At 36.5% G+C, this 25,082-nt stretch overlaps 2 protein-coding genes across 2 annotated transcripts; one reads left to right on the forward strand and one right to left on the reverse strand.

Moving 5' to 3' along the window:
- Positions 1-210: 210 nt before the first annotated feature.
- cops3 (COP9 signalosome subunit 3) lies at positions 211-6,056 on the reverse strand. Its single transcript, XM_088438911.1, has 12 exons — positions 5,896-6,056; positions 4,975-5,104; positions 3,762-3,874; positions 3,528-3,577; positions 3,048-3,140; positions 2,583-2,762; positions 2,340-2,480; positions 2,080-2,253; positions 1,894-1,980; positions 1,667-1,780; positions 1,523-1,603; positions 211-997 (listed from the first exon to the last, which is right to left on the reverse strand). Exons 1-12 carry the CDS (start codon positions 5,948-5,950, stop codon positions 944-946), a joined length of 1,272 nt encoding a protein of 423 aa, XP_088295037.1. The 5' UTR covers positions 5,951-6,056; the 3' UTR covers positions 211-943.
- A 634-nt stretch (positions 6,057-6,690) lies between these two features.
- Positions 6,691-11,743, forward strand: nt5m (5',3'-nucleotidase, mitochondrial). Its single transcript, XM_088439168.1, has 5 exons — positions 6,691-7,401; positions 8,934-9,034; positions 9,387-9,447; positions 9,537-9,651; positions 10,817-11,743. The coding sequence occupies exons 1-5, from the start codon at positions 7,129-7,131 to the stop codon at positions 10,954-10,956; spliced, it is 690 nt and encodes a 229-aa protein (XP_088295294.1). The 5' UTR covers positions 6,691-7,128; the 3' UTR covers positions 10,957-11,743.
- The last annotated feature ends 13,339 nt before the right edge of the window (positions 11,744-25,082 follow it).

A 25,082-nucleotide genomic window follows, 5' to 3' on the forward strand; every position in this document is an offset into this window, starting at 1 on the left:
GGCGTATACCAACTGTTCCAGCGGTTAAGTCCCGCCTTTTTCAAACGCATAACAGGCCGCGATTGGTCCGATCTTCCCAAAGGCGACATCCGCCTGTGTAAAGGAACTCATTGGTTCAGATCGTAAATCACCTTCGTTGTCTGGCTGAACAATGTTCCCACGCAAAATTGAACATTCGTTTCACGATACTTATTTAACACAAGCATGAAACCAATTCTTGAACAATTTATTACAGATCCACAAGTGCAAAGCTTCCAAATGACATGACGTTTTGGTTATATCGGTTGACTTAGCTTCTTGTAATAACAAGCTGTCAAAACGATTTTATGTACAGTGCTCTACTGACCTCTAGCGGATCCGACCTAATAAAGAAAACAAACCAAAACTGCGCCAAATGCTGATGACCCTTGCATGGTCAAAACATTTGAGTGTGCAGATTCGCTAGGGATCATCTACAATATAAACAAAAGTATAAGTGGAAACTATCATTGTAGTCGTTACAAATGTAGATTAGTCATATTTATTCCTTGCCAGCCATACATGTATTACCTCATAAGTAATACTTTCTAGTTACAGCCATCATGCAGCAGAATGGTGATATTATTCACAAATATGCTTGGAACACGTCCGGTTTTTATTATTGTGTTTTGTGATAATGTAGCATAGTCACTTCATTGATAAATAAAACACTGACAAAATTGTAATGTTTTTCAATTCCTGTAGATTGTTTTATCTTTCAGAAACTGTGGCGAAAGAAAAACCAAACTTCAACATTCCACGCAATTAGATTTTCCTTAACCAATGTCCTTATGCGATAGAATATTTGTTTTCCTCTTTAAAAAAGCAAAAAAAAACAAAAAACAACCAAAAAAAAAACATCCAATGCATCCATGAAAGAATGTATTGGGGGCTGCAGCATTTTCTGGCAGTCTTAAGAGGCCCCTCAGGAGTAACTTGATGTTTTGCTGCCAACATCCTCCTCCTGCGTTCCCATACTCTTCAATTAAAATAAAAGGCACATGTTAGAAATATATGTCAAAGTTCATTATACAGAGACACTTTTGTGTTGATTCTTTAAATTCTATGAATGCTTCAAAGATTAACAGAATTGTTCCATTTGAAAAGGTCAGTATTATGCAACCGGTGAATGGCAGAGCACTTCTGTCCCATTTTAATGGGTTAAAAAACCTGAAAGACGAGTTGATAACGCAGTAATTTAATCAACCCAAGTCACTGTGGGCTAAATTATTTAGTAACGTCTCTTTAAAATTTTTCTTTTTGTTTATATATATAGTGATGACAAGTTCATTCTGTGGTTCTCATAACCTCATCAGGACTAAATTTATACAATGCAAAAATGCTATCATAACAAACACAACAAAGTCAAAAATCAAAAATGTAAAAGCAATTTAATTGCTCATTGACCGACTGTACACAAGCATCTTTGTGTAAAAACGATCTTTATATCCCAAATAAAGTGTGTGTGAAAACAATGTATAAAAGCAATATTGTGGTGTCTCACCTTCTGCACGAATTGTGGGTTTACTGTGATTTCTTGATCCATAGATTTTAGCTTTTCATCCAGCTCTATACATTTTAACATCTGAAACAAAACACAAGTTTTATTAAGGGCTTCAAGTATTTTTGACGGTTACGCTTTTCTCACCTCTTGATCAATTTTGTGCAGCATTGCTGGATTGTTGTATTTTTCTGGGTTGTCATGGAAACACACCATGCCATCCTTTTGGTTAATGCTAGCATAGATCTCACCATCTTCAATCTGATCAGAAACCCGAAATCAACAACAGAATTCGGACCAAATAATTAAAAGTTGCACAAAATGTTGAAAGTCACAATTCTAGGCATTGCTGTTGCGAGTGTGGGCCACCTCACCATGTGTAAGACGTATTTCTCTGCCTCCTGAGGACCGGAAAGCTGCACCCGACTTGCCATGTCTTGCAAAGACAGCGTCAGGAAAGTCTGAAGGAAATCCAGACATTACAATGACAAGTGCCCTAAGCTCATGAACACAACTTTACCAACTGATTCAAATAGATCACCACATCTGAGCTGCCACACCTTTGTTAGCCTCTGGATGTTCTTTTTGTAGAGGGATGAGAGGCACTGCTTCACTAGGCCCGTGTTGTTGTCTCGCGTGAACGTCTCGTTGTGTTTGTTTACTACGCTGCGCAATTCTGTCGGATTGTTGGTGGTGTAAATCTGAGCTAGCTCATGGTAGGCATTGCTCAGAGGCTGAGGGAAAAGCACGATGAAATACATAAACCACTAAAGTGTACGGGCTCGGTTTTATCAAATCAACATATATAAGCCACGCTTACCTTGATAAACCTCCCTACTATTTGTGAGGTGTATTTGGGCAGCTGCTGCACTTTGCCATGGAGAATGAGTGAGACCAGGATGTATTTTTTGTAGGCTTCCAACATTATGTGGCTCACTGCCATGGCTGGAGTGGTTATTGCCTTGAAGAAGCAAAAATAATAAAAATGATAAACAAACGTCAGTACGTTCAAAGGTTTTATGGTTCCTGGAACAAATCGGAATCAGTGTTGAGGGGGACGTACCTGTTCATAAAAATACAGTGCTCTATCAAAATTTTTGAGGCCCATATAGATCATGCCACCATAGTAGTAGTAACATAAAAAGTGCTTTGCGTCGTAAGCTCCATTTTCCTTGCAGATGTCCATCATGTCCAGCTCCAGGAAGGGCAGGGCCGGCTTGAAGCACTTTGCTAACAAGCACAGCTGGAGAACATGGGACAAATAGAATTTGTAATAGAAAAATAATAACAATAATGAAATTAGGACTATCGTGTAAAATCTCAACAACACACAATTAGTTCAAGACAGTAAAGTGACAAAATATGAAAAAGTTCCAGAGGTGCTGAATACTGAAATACAGGGTTTATTCAAACTAAAGGCATAATAAACCACAAAAAGGCAGAGTACAGTATACAAATTCTCACATCCTGTTTCGAATGTGTGATTTTAACTCCATAATGACTCATTATTATTATTATTATGACTCACCTGACACAAGTCTGCATGAACTGAGGTAAGTTGGTTTGTGTTCATCTGCATTTTGTCTATTGCCTGTTTTAGGATGACGACACCTCTCAATGGCTATGGGAAGAAACAAAGAAATCCAACTTAATTATTTAAAGTCAGAGTAAATGAGAGTTCACTTTAAAATGTGTTAAAATATTTAACCGCGAAGAAAAAGATGATGATACTGGTTATGTAATGACTCAATGACAGAAACTAGAGCATGAGTAACGGTATTATGAGGAATGAAACACACAATTAAAAACAGCATTGCTTAGCTCATTCTAAATAATAAGATATCCTGAGACATACAGAGCATTAAACAACAGTGATACATCTGTGCTTGCACATTATATGCATGAGTACACATATACTTCGAATCTCTATTGTAAAACATAAAAGTAAATGGCATTGCTATTCGATAATTAATGTGTGCTTTATGTAGATTTAAATCTGCAGTCTTACCTGTTTCCGCTCTACAAGGGCATTTGTCAACTGGTGGCAGAGACCAGCAACTACGTGAGGACACAAAACAAGAATGACAATTTTAATAACAAACCAGCAGCTCCTCACTTAAAAGTTAGAGGCACATTTTGTCAAATCACAAGAACATTTTGATGATAGCAGATAAATGATACTATACAACATTACTAACATATAAACTGTCTAAATGGTTGTAAAATGTTTGGTCAAACTTACAAGTGTCTGTTGCATATCTAATGTGCTCGCCATTGCAAGTACTGATGAATAGCTGGACTTGGGAAAAAAGCGTCTCAAAGTCAGGGATGTTTGGCATGGAGAACTTCACAAATCTGGAACACAGTCAGTGACGGGTCAGCCCAAAAAAGAAAACAAACACAAGAAAACTTCATGATTATTATGTTTAATTATTATTTGATAGTAGTCACTACAAAATTTGCACGATAGATCAATCTACTGCATCGATTCACAAATACTAGTTGGGGATTATATTATATTTCATATCAAGTGAAATTGAAGTTATAAATAAATGTTAAAGAAAATATAATAAGAAGTCCTGCAGTTCTATGGCACATTCACACAACATGAACATTCACACAATACTGTGGAGTGATTACATCAGTCTATTGCAGTCCTGCAGCGGGGCGGGCACTCCTGGTGGGACACATATGACCCCAGGGAACAGGCTTTTCCTTTGCTGTGTGAAGTGTAAGTGCACATACTCCGCACAAGGGTGTACAGTTGCACTTTCGTTGCCAAAGTGCAGGAGTTGTAAACTTTTTAAATCATGAATGTGATTTGGAAAAAGACAAAATCAGCACAATGTTTTAGTCCTTTTTCTTCACGTTAAAATACTTAAGATAATAGTTGTGCTGTGTTTATTCAATGATTATTGATTATTACTCATTACTGATATTTATTCAGCACCAAACGTTTTAGTTGGTCAAAAAAAGTTTCTAGTTTAAATAAGGATTGACTTTTTTTTTTTTTTTTAAATTTCAGGTAATTTGGCCGACTGGAAGACTTGTCATTGAAGAGGTGCCATTAAAGATTTAACATATGCATGTAACTGAAGCGCTCTTTGAAGTGTTTGGCAACATAGATTTTTTTTATTTTTTTTAATCCTAGCTCTTCAATTCAGTGTACAGAGCATGTTTGAAACATGTGGTAGGATGCCAAACTACACTTAATTTCATTTGATGTTCGTTTGCGGATGAGTATTGATTGTGAAGAAGGAAATCTGGCTCTTTCGCTTAATTTCTCAGAGATCTTTTTGATAAAATGTGAAAGAAGTGACACTAATATATAAAATAAAGAAAAGAGAAAGGAAATCACAGAAAGTGGGTGTATAACATTTGACTGGTGCAATTAAAACAGCAGAAGACCTCTCGGGGACTATGACTGGGTCATAACTTGCACGCGGAGCACTTACAGCACAGCCAGCACACCAAGGGAGTGCTCCTGAATGTCCAAGGCCCCAAGCACAGTGTCCAGATGCGACAGGTTCTTGGCCAGCAGCTCCCCGCTCTTGTTGATCAACTCGCAAAGTTGAGTCATCTGGCCTATCGATGAAGAAATGACAGTGAGGACTACAATAGCAGAGAACTCCTTTGAAATTTCAATGTAATATTCAGCACTTTGAAAATAAGTTATTTTGAAGGATACACCGATTCTACCGTTTTTGGTACCTAAATATGAATAATTGCCGTCGTGATAATTCTTGTAATTTTGATTTTAAAAAATGAAATGCTTTGATTTGTGTTGATTTTTGGTTTAAAGTGGGAGAGAATGCATGAGTTCGATGTTATTGTCATTGAATCATTAACGCAATTTAAACTCTCTCTAAACAACACATAGAGAGCCCATTCTTTGACCTACAAAGCTGTTGAGAACCTCGGTCGTGATTAACTGTACTGTACATATTTTAAATGAGTCGGCCGGTCAACTGTCTTGACGAGGCCTACGCAAAAGCCAAACGCAAGAAGCATTGACAGGAAACTATAACCAATCGAAGGAGTCAATTCCGTTCGACAGCCAATCGCGTGAGAGTAGGGTGGGACTTCCGCTAGACTGTGCCCAGAAAATATGCTCCAGACCAGAACGAGAAAGTATCATTTTTGGCATTTTGATTCAATACCTACCACGTCCCCCACATATAGGCGCTCGTGATATGCACTAACACGTACTCTCATTATATTTAAAATACCCGGATTGACAGCGAAAGCATCTTTAACGATATGTTTACATGATGAAGCAAAAAGAAGTGTCTGACTTGGCTATCGGCACAGCACTGGGTAGCATATGCAGGCTAACTAGCTGGTAATTCCCATACGAATGAGTTAAGAAAGCATACCTTGAGCGGAAAGCTGCCGCACATTGTTCACAAACTGCTCCAAGGCTGAAGCCATTATATCATGGGTCCAATGTGAAGGTAATTTTCGCAGTTTTTCATTCAAATGTCAAAAACAACTCCGTCCGTACTGAGACGGGGGCCACACAGCCGCCACTGGGTATTCTCGCGATACCTTATGAAGTTAACGGACTGCAACGAGAGTTTTCAAGTAGGCAATTTTTTTTAAAGGGCCACCCTTTGCACTTCGAGACCATGATACAATTCACTCAAAACATTGATTTATTTAGCAAGGACAGCATCATTTTGTCTGTAAAATATCAACTTATTCAATTGTATGTGTGGTCTGAGGGGCCATAACAGACTATGAGATAAATTGGTGCTGGCTATACCTTTAAGAAATAGGAATAACTGTGTTTGACGTCATATCTACCGAGCTTTGACAAAGCTATTATAGGGAAGCAAGAGAATTCGAAAGCGACAACTTCATGTCTGTATTTCAATTGGTAGAATACAAAGGAACAAACATCTTATACACCAACAACAAATGCAAATACATATCATTTTCATAATTTTGAGCGTGGCAATTATTGATAATTAAATAATTAATTAGTGATAATTAAATGAAAAAATAGTTTCATTAAATACAATGTATCAAGCATTTTATAAAAAGCAATAGAAAATCCAGTTTTTTTTTCCAGACTTCCTATTCTACTGCGACTACTGCAAACACGTAATAATGATGATAATGCTATATGTCACGTTTTTCAATGCAGCGTTTAAGCGTGTACTATCTTGTTTCGACAGAACATCTTTGTTCTCGCTAGACTAATTCAGTAGTTGTCAGCATATTAACTACGGTGTTTACAGATCCATAGACACAGTGTTCCCATTTCGGCTAGCTCAAAGCAGCAATTTTCTCCCAAGCTGACAACTTGATAGGTTATGGGGAGCTGCGGGACAAGTGACAACACGTTTAGCGACTCAATTAGACCCCAGCACAGGCCTGTCACGTTTGACCTGTCCGCCGCTGTAGACTTAGCTTCAAAGCTAACGTCAAGATAGCATTCGAGCTATGTAGATAACACGCGGGGACGTTTCAACATTATGCAGACACAAGACGTCAACAGAGGACGAATGCAATCCATGCAACGTGCATGAAAAACTGTCTTCCATGCAGTCTTCTCCCACTGGCTCCTCTGCGAGAGTTAACCGGTGCCTCTTTAGTCCACTACAATGTTATTGTCGACCACAAGCCGTCTACTGGGGAGAGGAAAAGCTTTGCTCCTTCACCATTTCAAAGGGAGCTGCGTTAACATGACGCTTAAATCCTTTTCTGCTAAAAGACTGCGGGTGTTGGTTGACATGGACGGCGTCCTGGCCGATTTCGAGGGGGGGTTCCTGAAAAAGTTTCGGGCCAGGTACCCGGACGAGCCGTACATCCCCCTGGAAGACAGGAGAGGGTTCTGGGTGTCCACGCAGTACGGCAAACTCCGAAGTGATCTCTCTGTAAGTCAAGCGAAATGCTTGCTGCTCGTTGCTTAATTCGCGTCATTAAACAATTTGTGACCCATCACAGAGGGAGGGAAACGATCAACGTACTCCTCATCACCTGCGTCTTGGTCTAAAAATCAAGTGCACTTTATTCAATATTTACGCTACGCACAAGTAAAAGTTCGAAATTGATAACTCCATCCAAGTTTATGTGACGCTGTCATACAGTGTGTTTACACCCTTTAAACTGTGCAATACAGACTGCATTGCATTTCCATATACAATATCTATGATGTGTTAATTTTTGTAGTACAATATATTTGCATTACAATACAAATATTATGTAAGATAAGATTTAGAAGTGAAGGTGCTAGCTGAAGGAATTGCTGTAAAACTGCATTATCATGTAATAATTCATTAGACCATAACCCACTGTAAGGTTTACATATGCCGTTGTCGTCCCCAAAATATTTTAAAGTAAAATAATGATTACTAATGTCAGTCTGAACAAGCTGCATGACAAAAAAAAAAAAGAAAAATGTTAGATTCAATTTGTTGTCTCTTGATGTTATAGACATTCAGTTTAAATCTACCTTTACTGGCAGCAACATGAGCGCATCTGCCTCGCAGTTTGAAGTGGTTCCAGGGTGAAACAAATCTGCTATATTTAAAATTCACCTTTGTTCAAATATGCTACTATCAGTACAAGTGATTCGTTGATAAATTCATTGAAAATGTAAAGAGGTTGGAAAGAAGTACCTGATGATGCTGGATGGTCTCAGAAACAGGCGGTTGGCTAATAGATTTGTTGAGTACTATATAAATCAGTCATTCTTTTTAAAATGATGTACTGCCTGCTAAATGTTTTACAGCTAAATACCTGAAACAAATTATTTTTGGATGACAAAAAGAGGGCTTTAAACAGGACTGTGCCATCCTTGTCTGATTTAATATACTTTTGGAATTGCATCTAGAATGGTATCTAGCTGTATTTCAAATAATGTAGCATTATTTGTTTTGTAATTGCACATCGATATGACACTAACGTTTTGCAAAGGAGTCCCCATAACACAATAAGTTGGTTCATTTTCCAATGAACTCACTCTTAATTTGAAAAAAATATATATATATACTGCTCCTTTCGTGCATTGAAAGCATTATATTAGATTTCTTGATACCTGCAAACACCCTGTTAAAATCTGATATTTACCCTGAAGGGCCTTCACATAACCCCAGGAGTACTTTCATGAGAATCACTGGTTTAATGGATTTAGTGAATAATGTTTAAACTATACAAATGTAATCCTACACATTTGCTTGTAAGGTATACAATCCATTATATAGGCGCAAGTTACCAAATTAGAGAGTTTATTAAGAATGCAGAAATAAAAATAGGAATTCCACTGTACATTGTGTAAGCATATTAAATATGAAAAAAAGTTCTGCATAACAAGCACATGAGCACTAGGATACAGTAAGTCATGCTTTTTGCACAATTGTTGTTATCTCCAGTTAATAAAAAGCATGCACGTGTTCTTTATCTCCAGGAGAAAGCGATAAGCATCTGGGAGTCCAAGGACTTTTTTCAAGAGCTGGAGCCCCTTCCTGGTGGGATAGAAGCAATCAAGCAAATGGCCAAAATGGACAAGTAGGTTCATGGCAACATATTGTGAAGGAGCATGTCACCATCTTAACAGGATCTATGTTCACTAGACTTAACACATCTTGTAAAATTAGCCCAGGTCAATGATGCACATAATGAATACACATAATCTTGCCATTACATTTTTACCTCTTCTACAGCTCATAATTTTAGTAGAAAACTGAATTGTTTGGTGTGAAAAAAAATCATAGTTGATAAAACAGAATTTTTAGATTTGGTGAAAAGGACCTTAACAATGTTTACTCCATTTTTACTCTGTGTGAGTCAGCAATACATACAAAAAAAAAAAATCAACACCGGTGGGCTGTCTTAATTTTCCCACCCTTCCACTCCACAGCACAGATGTATTTATTTGCACCAGTCCGATCAAGCACTTCAAACACTGCCCTTATGAAAAGGTACGCTCTCTTACTCAACCGTCTTTCCCTTGAGCATCTGTTATGGCATGGCATTTCCCCTGTTAATGCGCATTTGTGTTCTCTTCCAGTATGCGTGGGTAGAAAAGCATCTGGGTCATGAATTTCTTGAGCAGGTCATTCTGACCAGAGACAAGACGGTGGTCAGCGGAGACATCCTTATCGACGACAAGCCTGACATTTTAGGTAAAACATTTAAATTGATTTCCGTGATGTCGAACCAAACCGCAACAAACATTCGTTTTTTTCTTTTTCGGTTTGTCATTTCCCCAAATTCACTAGCACTTTGGCCAGTTACAAAAATAAATGAATCCACATTGAAACGAAACACTGTCAATAGACGGTAACACGTTACAATATATATAAAAAAATAACAAAGGTAAAAAAAAGTTCTGTCTAAACATTTAAAAGAATACAAAATATAATTTACTGTAGTTTACTATTAGAACAGCAGTTACTTGTCTTTTATAATGGGTAATAGTATTTATTTAATTACCATTGTTACCCGAATTAATTTACTTGATGGTGTTGCTGGACCATCCAAGACACTTTAAAATGCACTGACAAAACTTCAGTATTTGCTCATTTTTAGCTAAGTCCAAACTAAAACCACATCACTGCTTTGTTGGTCATTTAACAGCAGATGGCGGTACTAGCTCAAAATAGCACACAACTGATTCCGATGAAAACATGGATTATTATAAGGTTGGAGATCTTTGACGGTCTCACAATGTCATTTGGTTCCGATTATTGGTTCTACAATTCGATTCAGAATGGATTATTGGTAAAAAAGATTTGATTCGATTAAATTAGAAACCCTTTCTGCTTCAGTCAATAGATATGCAAATAATCATACTACTTCTGCAAGACAAAATAACAAAACAAATGTGTGTACATATATATATATATATATATATATATATATATATATATATATATATATATATATATATATATATATATATATATATATATATATATATATATATATATAGGTCATAGGTTGTACAAATGGTTGAATTACTTTTTCAAATCATAAAAAGTGACAATTGTGTGTGTCTTGCCACTAATTCATAATATAAACATTTATATCAAGACATGTCAAATATACAAGGGATTCCAATGTGCATTATAAGATGAGGATAAACAAACAAAAGAGAAGGTGATTTCATAATGCTTCTTATGTAATGCCATGTGGGTGTCTCAAGTGATTCACCAGTACATTTTAAAAGCTTCATCATCTTGGGGTCTTCTAAGGCAACCACTCTGTAGGGTAGCACGTAATATAAATGACAGGTATTGCGTTCTCATGCAATTCAGTATTTAATAACTGGCCACATCCCGTGTGCAGGCGTGGAACCAAACCCCACCTGGGAGCACGTTTTGTTCACCGCTTGCCACAACAAGCATTTTGCTTGCAACCCCTCGCAAAGACGCTTGCTATCCTGGTCTGACGACTGGAGAGCCATCCTGGATAGCAAAAGGAAGTGAACATTTTAAATATTTGTCCAAGCGCCCCATAACATCAGCAGCGTTGGGTGCCAAGGCTCCATAAGGCAAGCAGACACTGAGCCAGTGCGCACACAAACCACACCAGTTGAAAATGTCAAAACTTAGTCGACCACAAGGGGGCAGTCCAAGACTGAAGTCGAACATCCTGTTCTGTGTGGGAAGGACCAGACTTGAGTTTAGTTTTAGCAGCCTATGTCAAATGTATAAAGCGAAATAATTTCAAGTTAACATGTTTGCAGTGGTGCATGAATAAACTGCTAGACAGAACAAACACTCTGTTACACACCAACAGTCAGCCTGTGAGTTTGAAGGAACTAACAAGTACAGTATGTGCAATACACAAACATAAGAAAAACAGATGAGCCTGTTTTTCTATCAATTTTAAATAAATGTCCAAAAATCGGTGGGATTATTTCCATTTAGGTGCTGCTTTTTTATTTTATTTTATTTTTTAGCATCTATTCATTTGATTAACAACATTATATTATGTTTTTTTGTTGATTTGCCTCAGTTAAGATGTTGAACAGCTGACGGTTTTAAGGTGCATATGTTTTGAGAGTTGCATACAGTAATTCATTTATTACTGTTTTAAGTAATAAGAGGCAGTAAATTAGGACAGATTATTTTTAACAACTAAATAATGATGTGATCAAATGGTTTTAGAAATTAGTATGTTTTGCTTTCCTGCATTTTACATTTACAATACATGCTGGAATGTTAAATGTTTTTCTGTGTTTTTGCGTTTTACTATACACACACACAGAGATATATATATATATATATATATATATATATATATATATATATATATATATATATATATATATATATATATGAAAATAATCTAAGTACTGTAACACATCATTTACAAGAACCAAGGAGGAGTAGGTTATTTCTGTCAAATTTACCATTAACTGTTTGGTTGATTGGTAAAATACCTCACAAAGTTGTTATTGTCTTTATACCCATGTTGTTTCAAAAATTTGTATTTACTGAAAGAATTCTCTAAAATAAATCATTTTAGGTCTGATAATCGCTGCAGTGCTTGTCTCTGTTAATTTCATTCCGATTTCAATACCAACTTTTTAAGTTGTTTTTTTGGAGGGGTTGCAATTTCTTGATTCATAGTTTATATAGGTTCACTCGCGTCTGTTAAAAAGTCAGATTTTTTTGATGTAATTGAGGCCAAGATCATTTTAAAACTCTTTCCACCAAATCTTCTTTTATAAAAAACATAGCTGAAAAAAAATCTTTGATAGGGAAAGAAATTTCATCTGAGATAATATTGTTGCTCGAGTGTTTATGCTCTCATACAGTATATGGGGATATGCCTGTTTTCATAATTAACCAATCCCTGTCCCTATTCAAACCCATTAAATGGAACTCAACTGCCACCATTTGAAGTGTCTCAGATTAACGATTAAAGTTCAAAGCTTTTCTGGAACTTTTGCTGTCACAGCACATATCACCATTCAAATGAATCAGTCAGGAGAATGTTCCAAAAGAATTTCAAGGAAATAAAAATAGGGACCAGTGACACCAATCTAAAACCACCAAGATTTGGACATTCCTCCAAAACGTTTGAAAGGGTGAGAATGAACTGATTAGGTACACTGTCAAGTAGCTGACAGCAACATTGAAGGAGCTGCAGGAATTTTTGGCAAGTGGTGGCTGTTGAGCACATGTGACAACAACTTCCCTCATTCACCAGGTTTCTGTTAGAAAGTGGAATATTAACTTATATTTTTCAGCATTACAATGACCCAAAACACACAATCAAACCCATAATTAATTAACCCTAAATAATTTTTTTGTAAAACAGTGAAAACTGAAAATAAATTCAGTGGGTTTTTTTTTTAACTGAGCAGGGGTGGGACTTTTTAAAGCTGTTAATATACATTTTAACAGATAAACAAACAAAAAAACGAACTACTGTGACCCATGGGATCTTGCTTCTGTTCCAGCACTCCTTTGACGCATCAAGATCAGGGACAGGGTGTCTTCAGTCCGTGTAGCACACTATGAAATCTAAAAACTATCAAGGCATTCTGGAGCAAAATGTGCTCTGCCGTATGAGAGCACTTGACCCCGCTTGGTGGTCATGTGTCCATCACAAGCGTTATATAAATGTTCCATTGCAATCATTTTCTCAAAAGGTTGTGGAAATAAATATTAAGTTAAGGCTGTCATAGTTTTTGTTGAGGCTAGTTACATTATTTTTTTTATATGACAGAAAATATAACTCAAACTTATTCAGTGTAAAACAAAAAAGGGTGCACAAATGTTAAGATTCAAAACTAATTGTAATTGATTTTATTGCTCCGAAATGTAATAATGCAATAAACTATTGTTTAATCTGAGTTTGGTCATGTGACATATGACATTTGCAAGATGAGCTGTGATTGGACTTTGCCTGAGCCCAGAGTAACGGTGATGTCATTTTCAGGGGACAGGAAGTGGTAAAATGGTTGCCTTCAGATGGATAAAAATGGGGTGATTATATTGCATCAAATTCCAATATTAATCATGATGCTGTGTATAGCCTCATGGAGTTGAAAATATTAATGTAATGTTGTAAAAAGTTTGTGTCTGACCTTTCGTTAAAGGGACAATGTGTAAGATTTAGACCATTTTTCATTAAAAAGGAATAAATTAAATGATTATACATTTAACAAACTTGCAAATAAATGTGTTCTAAAGGACCAACAGTTTGTTTTAAATATAATTGTAGGTCTAGTTATCATTAAATTATATTACATGGGGGGTGGCACTCCTCCGGAGGCTGCCATGCTCCTCCAGAACCTCTTGCTATCCGTGATGAAAAACGGTGTAAATCTTGCACATTGTCCCCTTTGCTCATGTGAAAATTTGACGTTCCAATATTTTCATCAAAGACATAAAGATTTAAAGGACTTAATGTCTCTTGTGTTGACCGCCAACATAAATAAAAACCAATGCTTCACAGTGCCGAGGTTGGTGGTTTGATTCCAGTTTTGGTCTTCCTGTACATGTTCTCACCGTTCCTGCATGTTTTTTTTTTGTTTTTTTTCCCCATGTTCCCAAAAACATGTATGGTACGTATAACGGACACCCTTAACTGCCTTTGGTGCGAGTGTGAAAGTTTTTTTGTCTCTGTGTGCCCTGTGATTGGCTGGCAAACCTTGTGAGGATAAGTGGCTAAGAAATTGAATGGGTGGATGGAACGTGTTTATTTTGTTGATGCTAATTAAAATCGTTCCCATAAATTGCAATTATTCACATTTTAAAGTCGGCTCGACTCAAATCACTGTTGGAATCACAATGGGGGAACAAAAACCTGTTGTAATTCACTTTCCTTGAGTAAATTTCATATACTCTCCACAATATCCCCTTGACATTATTTCATTTTAGCTTATCTTACTTTATCCAGTTTCTTTGATTGATTTTTACATACAGTCCTACATCAGGAATACAGCTTGCTGCGAAAATTCATGGAAGTCGCGAAGTTATTACGTCTGTTCCACTTATTAGAAGGCAGAAAATCATTATAAATCCATTTATAATATATTTCAGGCACATTTCCTTACTTATTTTTTTTCTTTTTTAAAGCAGGGAACCCATTCTTAGAAGAACGGAAATGTGTTTCGGATTCAGCTCTTGTATTAACTACCACACGCTCTCTATTCATTTTAAGGCCAAACATAACATCTGTGATTCATGCTCGCAAACGTCCAATGAAAGGCTGTACTCTGAATGCATGCGCTACTCAATGCAGACCAATACATTTTTTTCTCACTTCAGAACTAGTAAAGATTCTTTACATAATGCTCTGACATCCATCCATTTTCTCATTTAAAAACTTGCAAAAATGCTCTCTATAATGCTTTAAGAAATTGAACCTAAGTGCTCCCTAAATATTAGAGATTGTTTAATTTTGTTTTTATGAATGTCCTTTTTAAACAAGCTCTTTAAATAATGTTACAGCACTCCCCGTGACACAATAAAAATGGTCTGTTCCGTTCCTCCTACTTCTCGCTGACCAAATTTCTCAGATGAATATGGTGCCTTCTGATGACTAATGTGCAAAATTGTGTACAGTGGACCCCCGTGTTACAACATCCCTGATTTACGTTATTTTCATGTAGCGACCTGGAATACTGAGTTTTTTTCATCCCTTCTTTACGGTATGTTCCCGGATTTGCATTAAAAACAACTGTCATGACCCTAGGGCCTTGGCTGTATTTGTGTTGTTTCGCCTCCATCTGCTGGCGTTTTTAGGTAATTACACTTATTTTCAGTCGCCATCCCTGCAACTTGTCACTACAATGTTGGTCTGCTATTTGTCGGCGTCTCCTCACGGAGATGGTGGTCTGCTATTGGTCGGCCTCACTCGTTTCAAAATGGCGGAACAGTAAAACTTTGTTCGATTGTGAGTGGTTACAAGAACGAATTTATAGTGCATTTTACTGCTGAATTCAAAATTGAAATGGTCAGCCATAGGTCCCAAGATTGCTAGTGATGTTAAAGAGAGAAGCAAGAAGGTGATTTATATCAAAACGATGCTGGAGATAACCCTTTCTAGGGAATATGGGCATAACAAATGGCACTCAAAGGTACACTCAAAGGTAAATAAATCCTTTCTATATTTATAATTTATGATGTTTTCTGATTGTATACATGTATATTATATATATGTAGCACTGACTATACTATTTTGGTACCAATTTTTAAATATGTATGTATAATTTTGATGTTTTTACCTAGGGTTCTAAACACATTAGTTATTTAACAGAGGTTTGGATGGACAGTCATACGAAGAATTCGCCTTACGACCCCAATCGTGGAAAGGATTAATGTCGTAACACGGGGGCCCACTGTACCTCCTACATTTCCTTAATATCACCACTCATTGTTTCTGAATTAAATTTGACCTCACTGTTTATGTAGTTAAGTAGGTGTTAGTTGGCATGTTTTTCTAGCTAGGAAAGATTTCAACATTATTCTGTTTAAATAGGAATGGGAGAAGCTAACTTAAATCTGTAAGTCCAGGTGGTACTGACTGAAATTACGTCAAATGGTTACATTTATTTTGCCTGGCCGGGTGAATGGCAGCCCTAAACCTTTGACCCGGAAATTGCACCTGAATGTCATCATTACAGGAGAAAAATATTTGTCCTTTGTGGTATCATGCACTTCATATTAATGTCACGTTGTCGTTATTCTACTAGATTACTCCCCCCCCCAAAAAGTTATACGTACTTGGTTGTATATTTTCTGAGCCATTTGTTTAAAGAGCTGGCCAACTAGGTCAGCTTTGGAAGGAAGTCGTCGGAAGCACATCGTTCCAACTGAGCGCCTTTCCGTTGGCGGCCTTGTTGACACAAGGGAGCTGAGTTAACTCTTAGCCAAGCACGTCCATGCGTGTCACTTTTTCGGTCAATAAGTATCTCGCACAAGGCACATCTTAACAGAAACACCGGCTATGTTTGTGATCCAGACAGTGTGTGTGTGTGTGTGTGTGTGTGTGTGTGTGTGTGTGTATATATATATATATATATATATATATATATATATATATATATATATATATATATATATATATATATATATATATATATATTTTTTTTTTTTTTGTATAACAGTGAAAACTGAAAATAACTGAAAGCGATACAGACTTTTTTTTTAATATTATTGTTTGAATCGCGATTCTATCAATTAACTAAAAAGTTAAAATGAATACTGAATGTACTCAGCCATGGTAATTTGTAAATGAAGCATGCAGTGAAGTGTTACCCACACAAACCTTCCACAAATAGAGCTTTGTTTGTTTCCGGAAGTTTAGAAAACTTTTATTATTATTATTATTTTTTTTAATCATGCGAGTTGGTAGTCACTGTGAAAGTGCAGTATGACCTTCCAGGGACACTGATCGGAACTACATGCAGGAAGCAGGGGTGTGCGGTGTCGTTGCGGTGGCGCTACACAGCGCAGTGGAGATGCAATTCAATATGTGAAATCCAGGGGTTATCCTCTCTATGGTCACTAGCTTGCTGGTGCCTATCCCAGCCATCTTCGGGCAATAGGCGGGGGACACCCTGAACTGGATGCCAGCCAATCGAAGAAAAATGTATTAAATGTAAAAGTTAAATACAACTGAATTTTACATATGTATTTCATTTGCTAACCACTAGAGGGAACTCATTTACCAGTGGTAGTATGCATTTTGCACTTTGATAATGGCTATATTAGAGTGTACCATGTCTGCTAGTAACCATTTAAAGACAACCTGCAGCTGTTAGCTGTCCTAAAGTAAACCTCCACATGACAATGGATGATGTTTCAATTAGCTTGATTGTCCGCGGTTATCCGAGGACAGAGGTAGCAGATAAAGCAACGGGCCGTGAATATACATGCAACCTGGTGTGCTCCTCATTTAAGGTTCTTAAGTGTAATTTCAGAAGTCTGTTAATATTTACATCCCTAAGATGAATCCAGCCTGCAGCCATTTGCACTGTTTTGAGGGCTAGTGTTCACTCTAATGGAAAATAGAAGCCCTAAAGAATTAGTACTGACACCAGATGATGGTAAATGCACGCACACACAATAAAACAGACAAAATACATTGAAATTCAAAGTACTAAGTCACAGGTACACTCACTACAGAACACATGGCAGCCCCACTACATCACTGAGCAGACAGACTGACAGAAAGCAGGGAACTAAATACGAGACAATGGGGCAAATCTGGAATGAAGCTGATTGGTCGAGACGAAGGACAGGAGAATACGTGGATGCAAAAACCGCCTGAAAAGGGCAATACATGAAAAAGGACACAAGAAAAAGTCACGATACATGTAACAAAACTACATCCAACCAAAATAAAGTAGACATTAACACACATGACACATGGCCAAATGAATATTGTAATCTTAATTAATTTATTTATTTGGTGTATTCAAAAGTTGTATCGTTTTGGCACTGCCAAATAGTTTTTAAACAATATTTAGTTGTTGTCTTTGAGAGCAATAAAACAATTGGTTGTGATTCATAACAATTGTGTGTTTCTAATGGGCTAGTCAAAATGTTCTCTTGAATAATATATATGGTGACAATAATATAAAGAGGGCATTCTAATTATGCATACTGAAAGTGTGCACACTGTACAGTTGCACATAACACAGATAATAAACATCTTCTTGTTACACAACACTTAATGACCTTGCTTTCAGTTTCTTGGATTTTCTTAAGAACATTAGGCAACAACAACAAAACATTGACCTTATAGGCCTTTTTTTTTCAGTCTATTTCTATGTTCCAAATATATCATGACCATACTTAGTCATTTGACCTTAATGCTTGGAGTTGTCATTACATCAGCGAGCTTTTCCACAGGAGGACTACTCTAACTCTGTCTACATTCTCTCATATGTAGTGGTGCTTGCTTGATATCACTGTGCGTACTTTGGCGGGTGCTACAACCTTGATTGGCTTTGAGTAGCTGTTCCAAATACATACAAAAAAGTCCTGTCCAGCTGATACTAACACAATGTATTTAGCTTGCTTCACAAGTTTGAGAGTGCAACTGGGGAATATTTTCTCATGTTCTACTGTTCTCTCTTAACTTGGACTGACTTTGCCTGTTACTTTTACAAGTACCTAAGGGTTTATTCGCATATACTTCACAAACATAACTAGCGAGATAAAACTGGTTCTACTTGAAAGCTGAAATCATCTTTTCTGCTGTGGTGGTATTGCACCGATTTAATTGCTATTCACAAATAATGCACTGTTCGGCATGCAGGTAATCTTAACAAATGAAAATAAAATGCGAAGGACTGAGTGCGCGAAAGATGAAGCATGAAGTAGTGAGGGAACACCGTAAATACAAGGCAATGGAGCTGAATTAAAATAAAGCCAACACAAACACACATCTAGACAATAATTTAATCTTTATTTATTTGGTATGTGTTTGTTCTTTCAAAAGATGTATGTATACTAGTGCTGTTTTTTTTTCACAAACACAATAATCAGAATAGTGTTTAGACTAATTATGTTGCATAAAGCATATCATTTTAAAATAAAATTTGTTGTGGTGGACTTCCCTTTTGAACAATTTAGAGCAGAATTCCAAATTAGATCTGTCAACCTCAATTTTATGTAAAACTGTGATTTTCTGTGGCCTGACATATTGCATCACTTTAAGTGTAATTCCTACAGTACACAGTACAAAATGAAAGCACACTGAACTGTCGTCCAATAGCGTTCTTGTTACGCAATACTCAAAAACCTCATTTGCTTTCAGTGTATTGGGTTTTCTCAGAACATAACGACAACAATAACAAACCGTTGGCCTTGTAAAGGAAGTATGATTATACTTTTTCTCAGCCTACTTTCTTATGTCCCAAATATAATATGAGCCATACTTAGTCATTCTGACCTTAATGTTGTTTTTTTTTTTTTTTTTTCATTGTATCAGCAAGCTTTTCCCCGGGAGGAATAGTCTACCTCTATTTACATTCTCTCTTATGTAGTGGTGCTTGCTTGATATAACTGTGCGTACTTCAGTGGGTGCTACAGCCTTGGTTGGCTTTGTACACGTTTTTTTGTGCGTGTCACTTTGAGTAGCTGTTCCAAATACATACAGAAAAGTCCTGTCCAGCTGATACTAACACATTGTATTCAGCTTCACAAGCAATGTTGGGCAAGTTGCTTCAGAACTATAATGTATTATTTATGTATGGATTTATTTAATGTATTGTAATCTATTACTGTCATTTCTAAGTTATTGGTTACATTACAATATTACTCTATTTGAAATGTAAGGCATTACTATTGCCTTACATTTTTGTATATTAATAATATACATTTTTACATTTTCACGTAATTAATAATTACATATATTAATCTCACCAATATAACTGGAAATATGGATTTGCCTTTCTAAATGTTGCTCACTACGCTCATTACTCATCTAGTGGAAGGTTGGCTTAAGTCTTTGTCAAATTACTGGTGCTCTTTGGCCAAGTGGACAGTTCTTTAGGCGCTCAAAGTGCTCCTAACTATTATATTTTTCTTGTACTGGGCGTATGCCCAGCTTGTGTTCGCATTGTCCATATTCAAACTGTCGTCTGCTGCTGCTGCTGCTGCTGCTGCTACATTCATATCTGCTGTAGTAGGTACTCATAACAGAAAGTTAACATTTTGCTCCAGACTTTTCTCCTCTGATCTCGCAGTATGGGAAGTTGTTTGGACCCCCTCACTCAAGATAATTGAAATATGACAGCAACCCCGCAGCACATGTCTATTATATTGCGCCTTTTTGTTGCATGGATACAGTGCATGTATGTTAGCACCTCATAAAAAAGCTGCAAGAAAGTGGAGCTCTGATAACAAGTCTGCAAGTGATGCTGGCTGAGAAGTGACAATTAAATAATGTTTTTTACATGACCTTTCAATGCATTTATGTATCAGATCCTCAAAATGTTTACAAAAATGTTGCAACAAAAACAAACATTAAATGAACTGGGCAACTAATGTCATTATAACATGTGATGCACTTTCAAAAACCCAGACTTTTGTCGCAGAAATTAGTTTTGGGTTATTGATGGTAATACAAATTTTTGACAGAGATGTCCCTTTTGGGATTTCTAAAAAAACAACCTTCTTAAGGTCTTGACTTTAATTTCCCATCAACCAAAAGGTTAAAATTGTAATCAAAGTGATGCACCATTGAAAAAGTGTGTTAAAACCTTGATGCATTTTTCACAAAAGAATTTCAACTCGGCAACATTGAAATTGTTGTAACTTTGTCAACTTTTGAGCCACCTCCTTGTATATATCATTTTAAAGGAAAGTAAGTGTCAAATTAGAATACACCAGTGTCTATAATATGGTGAGACCGGGTATTGATTTGTTGTGTTTCCAAGTTTTTGTTTTGAGAACCATCCCAAATAACCTTGATAAGAATAAATGTTTGGCTCCAGCACTGCTCTTTCAAGACATTGTACTGAATAGACGATTCTAAGTCCGGTTTGTATGTACTGTACTTAGACATCATGCATAAAAGCCTCCAATAAACCTATTTCCATAATATGTGTATTTTACATGCGGTCTTGCACTGTCCTATAATTTTCTCAGGGTTTCTGATTTGTTTACAAAAGTATGCTGTGCTGTGCTGCGCTTTGCAGCATTTCTGGACATGCTGTGCTCTCTAGTCCTTCTTCGAAAGCTTCGAAGAGAACTCAATCAGAACAGACAGCGATGACATGTGTCCCCAGTGCTTGGCGATGTTTGTTCCAAAAGTAATAATAATGATTAATTCAAATATGCACACATACACGCCATCATTTGCCTTATTGTGTTTGTAGGCAGAGCCTTACTGATTAATCTTCCGCAGATATTAGATCTTTTAAAAACTTTTTTTTAAACAATTTCTAACACGAGACAAATAACACTGCTTGGGGAGGAGGGTAAAAAAAGAAACAAAAAAAAATTGTTTTTTTTCTTTTTACCAGGATTATATGAGTTAAACAAATACTAAAGGACGAAGTATTACAAAAAAGTAAAGTAAAGTATTATTAATTCACAAATTTAGGCTGGTAAGTGTTAAGTGACCAAAAATCAGCATCAGCCATGTTATGGTTTTGCAGTACAAAAACATGCAGTAGTTTTGATATTTTCTTTTATCATCAACTATTGAGTAAAAATAATTGCGTCATTCTCACTAGTATTGTAACATCTTATGATTATATAACTGTTCTCCTAACCATTGTCAAGTGAATATTTATCGGCAAAAATTTTGAATGTAATGTCCATCATTAACTAAAAAGAGTGATTTTGAGAAAATTATCATTAATTTACTGTTAGATAAAGTCATTAAAATCCTTCTGTAGGAGTATTATCTAACAAGTGAATCATTTTGTTGCTGTAATTGAGAATATTATTAATAAACATTTAGTATAATTTACAATTTCAACCACTTTATTACTCACGTCTTCTCCCAAGAAAAAAGCGTCAATTGTGTCATTCTCTGCTTTGTCTCGATTACGATATCCAAGCGGTGCTACATCATCACAAATGAGCCAAAACGTCCTTTGCCCAAATTTGGACAAATCTGTTTTACAAATCTCAGCTCTTGCTCAGTTCACATGTTGATCTCTTACGTATTTGCACAAATTACTGACTAATAACTTTTTTCAAGTGTCGGAAATGATGCTGATGATGCAATGACAAAGGTTTCAATGGCTCTAGCTTTTTAACGTTTTCTCTGGCCTTCTCCTCTTTTACACAGCAGTAACTCCACTTCGTACTCACAACTACAAGGTTATTTTCGGTGTTGGGAGTAATCAATTATAAAAGTAATGTAACTACAATAATGCATTACTTTTTGCCGCAACGGTTAATGTAATATATTACACACAAAAAATAGTATTTTTCTTTACTTGGTACAAATGAGAGTTATTCAATGTATTACAATTCATTTTTAGCCTGAAAGTGGAGTTTTTTTTTCCCCAAATTTGCCAAAAACACAGCGAGGTCAGAGGGGAAAAGTCTGTGGCAAAATCTAGCAAAGACAAGTGCGGTAGGAGCAGACAACATGTTGAATATGGACGATACATACACAAGATGGACATATGCCCATTACTTTTAGTTCGTCAGAGATAAAGATAAGGAGAATATAATAGCTTGGTCCACTTTGTGCACAAAGAGTTCTTCCCCTTTGCCAAATAGCACCAGTAATTTGTCAAACCATTTAGACCGGTGCTATAGTAACGTGGAGTTAGCGAAAAGAAAACACGTAGATTGAGAGTGGGCATAGAAGAAAAAAAGGCAAAATTCTCTCTCTCTCGCTCAAGAGGTTAAGACTATGTTGTACATAGAAGGTATGTTGCTGCCTTCCAAAGTGGATTGACCAGCATTTTGAAACCTTGTCAGCAAGATCCCTGTCGCAACTAGCAATAATGACAAGGTAAGGTAAGACTAATTTTCATATTGCAATTGCTATTAATCATAGTCGATAAGTAGTTCTTGTCAATGTGTATCAAGATGAAGCACACAAAAACTCATGTTAAACAGTACATCAAGCACAACAACGTGGATTTAGGCTAGCTGCTAATGTTGCTACCACTGAAACCATTTATTTTTGAAAGGTCTGTCCCTAAACTAGCCAACTGAACTAGAATTTGATCATTAACATTGAAATTGTGAAATGTTCTAACTGTTTTTGCATAAACAATGCAGCACTATGCTGTGAAGATAAGAATAAAATACAAAAAAAGATTCTGTATCTTGTCATGTTTTGAAAGATTTAGAATACAATACAGATTAAATGATTTGTACTGTGTTTTAGTTAAAGGGTTAGGGTTAAGGTTAGGGTTAGGGTTAGTTTGAACTGGTTGAATACCAGTTAGCAATCAGTGCTATATATAGCCACGCTTGGGTTTGAGCCGCTTTGCTCCTGAGCTGTCCTGCCTCCTACCCCTCGACTGAGGCCAAGTGTTGTGTGAAACGGCCCTAACTGACAGTGTGAATAAACGATGTGGTTGATAAGTGTATGTGGCGCTCCTTTTAACAAATTAAATACATAAAGACTTTACTCTCTGCAAGTAAACACTGTGCAAAATGCATTTCTGCTGGATGTTTTGGTGGATAGCCCATGCAGTCATGAATCACATGTTAGTAAATGTGGCCTTCTTCAGACTAAACATCATGTACGCAATCAACCTTTCCATCACATAAGTAGAAACCGGAGGAGATTTGAACAAGACTAAGCACAGCCAATTTTGTTGTTGACTGATGGTGATTACACACAGATTGGACTCGTTTATGTCAACGTTTGGAAATAATCACTAAAAATTCATGCCTGACTTGGTTTAAATGAGGTACTCATTTTAACTGCTTATCCTCAGATGGAGAACAATTTCAACACCTCTGTGCACTTTCAGCTACTGACTAGGATTCGTATTATAAAACACATGTTTGAGTCAACAACAAGAAGCACATTTTGACATTATGTCATTCGGTTCTTCACAATGCTTAATGACAACTTCATTATAAAAATAACTTTCTTATACAGTGGTAAATGTGTATTATTTTCTGCCCTCAGACATCAGGCAAATTGACTTTCTATCACATTATAGTTCATAATTATTTTTAGAGCAGCAACCAACAATGATTTTGATTAAAGTGGTTTAATTTCCATCCCTTTATTCAAAAACAGGAAGTTATTGCAAATTGAGAGTGAAACAGCAGAAATTAACCGCAGTTCAGTTACAGATTTGGTCCTTAACGGGACAAAAAGGAGAAAAAAATAGTATTTTTTTTTCTTTTCAATGTAAAAGCAAATGCTTTGTAATTAATTCATTTAATTTAATACAAGTGTAATATGTTTCCTTAGATGGAGGACTAAATTAATAGGAGAATATTTCTGGGCTGAAACTGTGATGATTAGAACAATTTTAAATGAAACAACAATTTCAGAACAATTAACTGATTATCATTTTTTTATATTTGATTAGATATCGACGATTTTATTTCTACGATTAAGATGGCACTTTAGTTCCAAATGCAAATTGGGATTTTAGTCTGGATTTTGGCCCTTCTGTGCACAACGATACTGAATAATAGGATCAAAAATGATAGCTAACCAAATGTTTAAAAAACATAGTACAGAGAACAGTGTCAGCCTCGCAGATGATGGGCAAGCGAAAAAGGACAATGATTTGTAACAAACAAACTGGACAAGCCGTGAAGTGATAGAGAGACAAAGAGTTGATGAGCAGACAGGCAAAACTAGGCGATAAAGGAACACAAAACAAACCCAAACAAAGATCAAAACCCATAGCGCTGGTTGGGTGGCGGCTGCAGGGTATGTCTCACCCAAGCAGATATCTGACGTGGCAGCATGTGAACATGTGACTGATGCCACACACCCCTCCCCCGCTTTTACAAGGTGAAGGCAGGACAGGACAAGGGTAGTGAGCTACACACTGCTTCTGGTGTCTGATGGAAATGAATAAACAATTCCAAAATTAAAGAAAACAAAATAGAATGAACAAAAGGACCAGTTTAGCTATTCTAATGTGATCCAATACTAAGCAACTATGTCCTCTTGAGACCCATTTTAT

Source organism: Hippichthys cyanospilos, chromosome 17 (genome assembly GCF_059441005.1).
Source record: "Hippichthys cyanospilos isolate Australia breed blue-spotted pipefish chromosome 17, RoL_Hcya_1.0, whole genome shotgun sequence".
Taxonomy (NCBI): domain Eukaryota; kingdom Metazoa; phylum Chordata; class Actinopteri; order Syngnathiformes; family Syngnathidae; genus Hippichthys; species Hippichthys cyanospilos.